The sequence below is a fragment of the Cupressus sempervirens genome, chromosome 1 (assembly GCF_028749045.1).
Source record: "Cupressus sempervirens isolate cs-2001-9-10 chromosome 1, ASM2874904v1, whole genome shotgun sequence".
NCBI classification, from domain to species: domain Eukaryota; kingdom Viridiplantae; phylum Streptophyta; class Pinopsida; order Cupressales; family Cupressaceae; genus Cupressus; species Cupressus sempervirens.
Window position 1 is genome coordinate 239,583,159 of NC_143118.1, and position 6,196 is coordinate 239,589,354.

Below are 6,196 nucleotides of genomic sequence, written 5' to 3' on the forward strand. Positions count from 1 at the left end.
CTGGGGGCTACATAAAATATCGCGCTGGTCAATGCGTGCAAGAAAAACTCCATGAATTTCTAGAAGCGTTGGACGTGGACCCTTCAAATAATATAACTCAATATACTATTCAATAATATATTTTGCAGGTACGTTGATTGACTTATGCTTTGGGCGTCAGTAAGTCTGGTTAAAATTTCTTCAAAATGTTGTGTTTATCCATATGCTGGTCCAAAGCGTGCCAAGAAATCTTGTAACTACGACTCAATCAAATTTCTATATAAAAGCTTGACAAAGAGGCATTTCTTACACACAACACCAAAAATCTTGCAATGGCTCTTATTTCTTCTCAGTTTTCTTCTGCTTTGAGCTTGGCCCTCAAATCTCAGCCGTCCATGTCCATTAATACAGCTTGCCCATCTAGCAAGGCATTGCCATTGACACACAGAAAAAGCCTGAATGCAATTCTAAATCATGCCTTCGCTACTACAATTGAAATCCCATTTCTGGAGACACACAAGTATCATCTAAACTTGTGGGAGGATGATTTTTTGCAGCCCATTCCTAAGCATCTTCACAAGGTAAAGCTAATTTCTTACTTTTCTATCTTTGATCTGATTAGTTTATTTTCAATAAATTGGGTTGGGATGTTTAAAACCTAGGGCCAGTTTTGTGTGAATATGACAAAGTTTAATCTATGTTGAGAACTCCTCCCTTATGAAAATAGATAGATTTAACAGATCCAATTCATTAACCCAAATAAAAGATGTTTTTGTATTAAGTGCTTAAACTAAATTGTTGTTTGAATTTGCACAGGTTCCTTCCATTGCTGAGCGTTGTGGGAAACTCATTGGCGGGGTAAAAGAAATGTTTTTCAATGCTGAAAAAGATGTTTCACAACTTCTTTCCCTGGTTGATAATATCCAACGCCTTGGAATAGATCGACATTTTCAAAAGGAAATAAAACAAGCCCTTGATTTGGTTTACAGGTTTGTTACTATTTCTTCTTCTTATTACAAGATTATCATTATTATTACAAGTACTTAACATTTTATGATGCAATTCAACAGAAACTGGGGTGAATGCCAAAGAGATCTTAATACCGCGGCTTTGGGCTTCCGGATTCTGAGGCTCCATAGATACTCTGTTTCTCCAGGTAAATGAACATCCCTCTGTTTATGTTTATGTTTTGATCAGAACAAATATCAAATGTTCTAAAATGTGTACTTATATGTGATCTGATCTTGTTGTTCACTTGATATAATTTGGCAGGTGTGTTGGGGGCGTTCAGAAGAGAAAATGGGGACTTCTTCTGCTCCACCGCTGAGTCAGAGGAGGAGAAAATCAAGAGTTTTCTGAATTTGTACAGAGCTTCATATATTTCATTTCCAGGGGAGAAAATTTTGGATGAGGCAAAACAATTCTCTACAACATATTTAAATGATGCTCTGCAGAATACAAAGATCAACTCCAGCCTTTTACATGAGGTAGATTATTTATTGTTAAGAAGTTAAAAGATATTAGAATCTATGAAATGTAGATGTTTATAGCATTAAGCATTTTTGTTGACTCTAGTATGAACATTTATATATATATGCAGATATCTTTCAATTTGGAGAATGGAGGGTACACAAATCTTCCCCGATTAGAAGCAAAGAAATATATTGAAATCTATGAGGGAAACAGTTCATGGGTCAGGTAATAGAAAAGCTTTCAGCCTAGTCAAGTTTGGGGGGCTTTTCTTCTTGGTGAAGGCCTTTAATTTGTAGGGAGGATAGTCGCATCCATTTTAAATTCATTAATGTCTGCTGTTATTTAGCTTCGAGATACTCTTTTGAAAGAACAATCAATTTATAAATTAACTATAATATATTATGCCATTCATTTTCCTTGTTTAGGAAGGAGGGCAATGAGAAACTTTTATCCTTGGCCCAAATGGACTTCAAAGTGATCCAGTCAATGCATCAGCAAGAGCTTGATACCTTCTCCAGGTGAGTGAGCAAATGAGTAGTAAGTTATATAATAGATAAATTCTAACAAGTATTTTAAGATATATATAATTGTGTCTTAATGATAATAAATCTGATTTTTAAATTGGTTGTGGTATTTTAGGTGGTGGAAGGATTCGGGCTTGTCTCAGTTGAAATTTGCATCTCGTCGTCATGTAGAATATTTCTATTTAGCATGTGCAATCTGTGAAGATGAAAAATATGCAATGTTCAGACTTGGAATGGCAAAATTGTCTGCAATTGCAGCCTATTTTGATGATACATACCATACATATGGAACCCTTGACCAACTTAAACACTTCACAAATGCTATTAAAAAGTAAGTATTATATTATATTTAACCATTGCTTGTCATAATTATTTTATTTTGAGTAAAATTGTATTAATAATAAAAAATGTCCATCAGGTGGGATCCATCATCTGCAGAACCGCTTCCTAAATATATGAGAATTATGTACAATGCATTATATGAGACACTCACTGAAATAGATCAAGAAGTTTTAAAGATTCAAGGCCAAGATGCCCAATTTGCCTCAATAGATAAGGTATGATTATAATTTACAATTTATTTCAAATATGCTGTGAATATTTGGTGAACTAATTATTTTCAGTTATATATATATATATATATATATATATATAATGAATTCTTGTAGGAATATTTGAACATTTATTTCATCAAATATATTAAATATGGTATAAATTTTAGTTTATTTTTTAGATATTGTATTGTTAACTCTAATTTCATGTGAAACTACTATTTTTACATAGATTTAATTTGTTCAGCTTAATTTGATATTCTTATTATTTTTTAAGAAATGACTAGTAATAAATTTAATAAATTTATATTTATTTATTTATTTATTAAGGTATTTTATTTTTTAAAAATTTAATTGTGGTTAAACTAAATATTATGTTTTTAATTTAGATTTGATATATTATTTATATTTGACTTAAATTTATTTTGTGTGTATGTAGTGGCAATCTTATATAGATGTCTTGATGCAAGATGCTGAGTGGCGAGCTTCACATAACATAGCATCTTTGGTAGGATACTCAGGGAATGAAAAAGTTGCTTCTATAGCTTGGGAGACAGTATTACAACCTTTATTGAGAGTTGACGGGTTTCTTCTAGAAAACATCAATCAAAAGTTCGATTGTCAATCAAGAGTCAATGATCTTTTATGCTTATGCCTTAAATTAAAAGGCGATATAAAATCCTCTAAGGTATGCAAAGATGTCATATTTTACATTCAAATTATTCTATTATAAGCATTAGAAGTAAAATTTTGAGTTGGATATAAGTAATGTTTATATTTTAATATGAACTTCATTGCTTTGTTTTGAAGGTTGAGGCAGGTCAAGGAGAACCAATTTCATCCATATCATGTTACATGAGTGATAATCTAGAAACCACTAAAGAAGATGCCTTGAATTATGTCAAGAATTTGTTAGATGAAACACTCAAAGAATTAGACTTGGAGTTATTGAGATCTAGTGATAGAGTTACAACTTGTAGCAATAATTATTCTTATGACTTTGTAAGGGGTGTCCTACACTTCCACCAACAAAGAGATAATTTTACCATTTCAAGTAAAGATATAAAGGATCATGTCACTCAAATCCTTTTTGAACCAATGAAAATGTAAATTTGAGTATACTCAAATGATGGACCTATAATTACCTAAGTCAATATTTCATTTACCTATGGAATTATTGACCAAGGTGTAGCACTACCAAAGATAGGTAATGTAGAGGTGAATTACCTCTCTTTAGAGTTGGTTAGAATTACTTCAAGGTTCCTTGTGCCCTAAGTTGTAGCCATGCCTAGAGTATTTTAGTTGGGTCATGTATTTTTTTATTCAAGAGGTTATTTGCTACGAATTCTTGAAGCTCCATGTAATATAGCATCACGATTCTCAAATGTGGTTTTTATTATCAAGAATATAACATTAACAATAACTGAATTGAAAATGAATGTGTTCTAATCTCCTAGATTATTCAACCATAGATCACAAAAACAAATGAAAAAAGAAGGGTTTTATGCTAGATAAATAAAATAATTTTAAACTATCTCAACAATTATAATCATCATATTTATTTGTTGCACTACATGGTTTAGTTGAGTTTCTTAAATACATATGTATAAATTACTAAATCATAATTTAGACATGCATAACATGATCATCAAATAAAACATACAAAAATCTTAAAACCTTGAAAATACATGGTTTAGTAGAATCTTAAATACATATGTAGAGAGAGAGAGAGAGAGAGAGAGAGAGAGAGAGAGAGAGAGAGAGAGAGAGAGAGAGAGAGAGAGATGGGTAAGGAAGGAGAGAGCAAAAATGTAGAGAGATGATATAAACATATTTTATACGTACATATAAATATATGTATGTATCTAGAAACATATTACATGAATATATATTAATATAAGTATATTTATATTTTTAAAGATAAACAAAATATAATTATGTGAGTATACAGCTGAAAGTCATTACCATGATTAACCAACCCCTTTGCTTAATATCAAAACCCCCGAACTAAGATGTTTCTATACTTACTACTCATAATCACTATGAAATTATCATCATTCTACATATAACTGGCCCCAATAAACCTCAATGGGCATTAAACAAGTCCAATAAATATCAACATAAAAAAACCCTTTGGATTAACAAGAAACTAGCTATCATAGAAAAAGGTAAAAAAGAAAGCACAAAAGCATGAGCTAACTCTCCTTTCTTTGGTTCCTTGGGTTCTCTAGAAGCAGGCACAACCAATCATCTACAAGGAAACCATACAATGAATGGGTCATCTCCATGTTCTTGTCATTGTTAATGTCCTCCGTGACCGCCTACAATAGGTGAAGGGTAGTCTTTGCTGAATGCATCACTCGCACAAAAAAGTTAGCAACCCTATCAAATTTATCCTCCAAGTCCCCATTCTTTTTTATCAGGCTAGTGATGGACTCCTCTATCTTAGCAATGTTCAGGTTACCCTATGATTTATCAATTTTCCCCATGGCACTTCCTTTTGGATATCACTTCCTACCATATTCCTATCTTTTTGTTCATCACCTCCTCCAGGAACCCCCCCTTAAGTTTGGCTGCTAAAATCCACCATTCCAATCGGTGTAGTAATCATGCCCTATTCACCCATAAACCCTTTTTTCCTAGAATCTGAAGTATTGGCTTCATTTTTAAAAGTATCAAACACCCAGGAGGGCATATGATTATGATGTTCCTCTTCCATGACCTCCCCATCATTCCCTTCACTACCTGTCTCATCCTCCTCCTATTCACCGTAGTTCCTGCTAATGGATTTTCTTTTAGGTCTAGGGCCAATTTTCTTTCTAGAATTATCAGTTGACTTAGAATTATCAAGTTTTTCCTTCCCAAGGGTGGCCAAGGGTTTCTTTTCTCTTAGTATTTTGCTTGACCTATTAGTTCCTTTCCTAGTCATAGTTTCAGTGCTTTCAACATCCAAGACCTCAATTTTTTCCATTTTGATCTTTCTCACAATAGCAGAAGGCTCCCTATCAACCTGAATTTTGGTAGAGGGAAACAAAGTTTGCACTAGTACATTTACCCTTGATTTTTGACAATCATTTTTTACAAATATCCTAAAATGTCAAAATTTTGACATTGTTTAAGTTTGTTGTCAAAATTTTGACGTCACTTATGTTTATTGTCAAAATTTTGACCAACTCTAGATATAAATTATTTTTTAAAAAAATTGAAACTCGTCACTTCATTCTGTCTTAGCTATGGGTAGGAGAAAATGTTAAGCACAACATCGTCTAGTGAATAGGTATTTCCCTAATGTGCCCCTAGTTAATTCATTCATTTAGGATTATGGATTGAATATATATTTTTTCTCTTTCTCATCCCTTGTTATCATTGAACAAACCCATATGTCCACTAATCCAATCAAAGTATAAAGATGATCATATTTAGTTTGAGCCAAGTAGACCCACATTGTAGGAAAGAGACATTGATTTGCATTAAGGTGGTGTGCAATCTATAGACTACATGCCAATCAATATTCAAGTGTGGGTGATTTATTGCTAAGGGTTTTTATTATTCCTCTTCTACATAGCCCAACCTCAAGTGCTTGCAGTGGACCATTACCCAAATTGAGCATATTTTCTACAACTTCAATACAGGAATTTGATCCAATAGTAGATAAGTTGACACCATCTT

The 6,196-nt window shown here is 32.6% G+C and overlaps 1 protein-coding gene across 1 annotated transcript; it reads left to right on the forward strand.

Annotated features, from left to right (window-relative positions):
* The first annotated feature begins 275 nt into the window (after positions 1-275).
* LOC149577052 (alpha pinene synthase, chloroplastic-like) lies at positions 276-3,912 on the forward strand. Its single transcript, XM_089821801.1, has 10 exons — positions 276-560; positions 796-968; positions 1,050-1,135; positions 1,252-1,466; positions 1,580-1,677; positions 1,878-1,970; positions 2,092-2,307; positions 2,395-2,533; positions 2,967-3,215; positions 3,338-3,912. The coding sequence occupies exons 1-10, from the start codon at positions 312-314 to the stop codon at positions 3,635-3,637; spliced, it is 1,818 nt and encodes a 605-aa protein (XP_089677927.1). The 5' UTR covers positions 276-311; the 3' UTR covers positions 3,638-3,912.
* The last annotated feature ends 2,284 nt before the right edge of the window (positions 3,913-6,196 follow it).

What these genes read in the sequence shown, in the direction of transcription:
- LOC149577052 (XM_089821801.1), top strand. Translation starts at nt 312, where the DNA reads ATGGCTCTTATTTCTTCTCAGTTTTCTTCTGCTTTGAGCTTGGCCCTC. An exon ending in TTCCTAAGCATCTTCACAAG is followed by an intron (nt 561 to 795) that starts GTAAAGCTAATT and finishes GAATTTGCACAG; the next exon opens with GTTCCTTCCATTGCTGAGCG. An exon ending in GCCCTTGATTTGGTTTACAG is followed by an intron (nt 969 to 1,049) that starts GTTTGTTACTAT and finishes GCAATTCAACAG; the next exon opens with AAACTGGGGTGAATGCCAAA.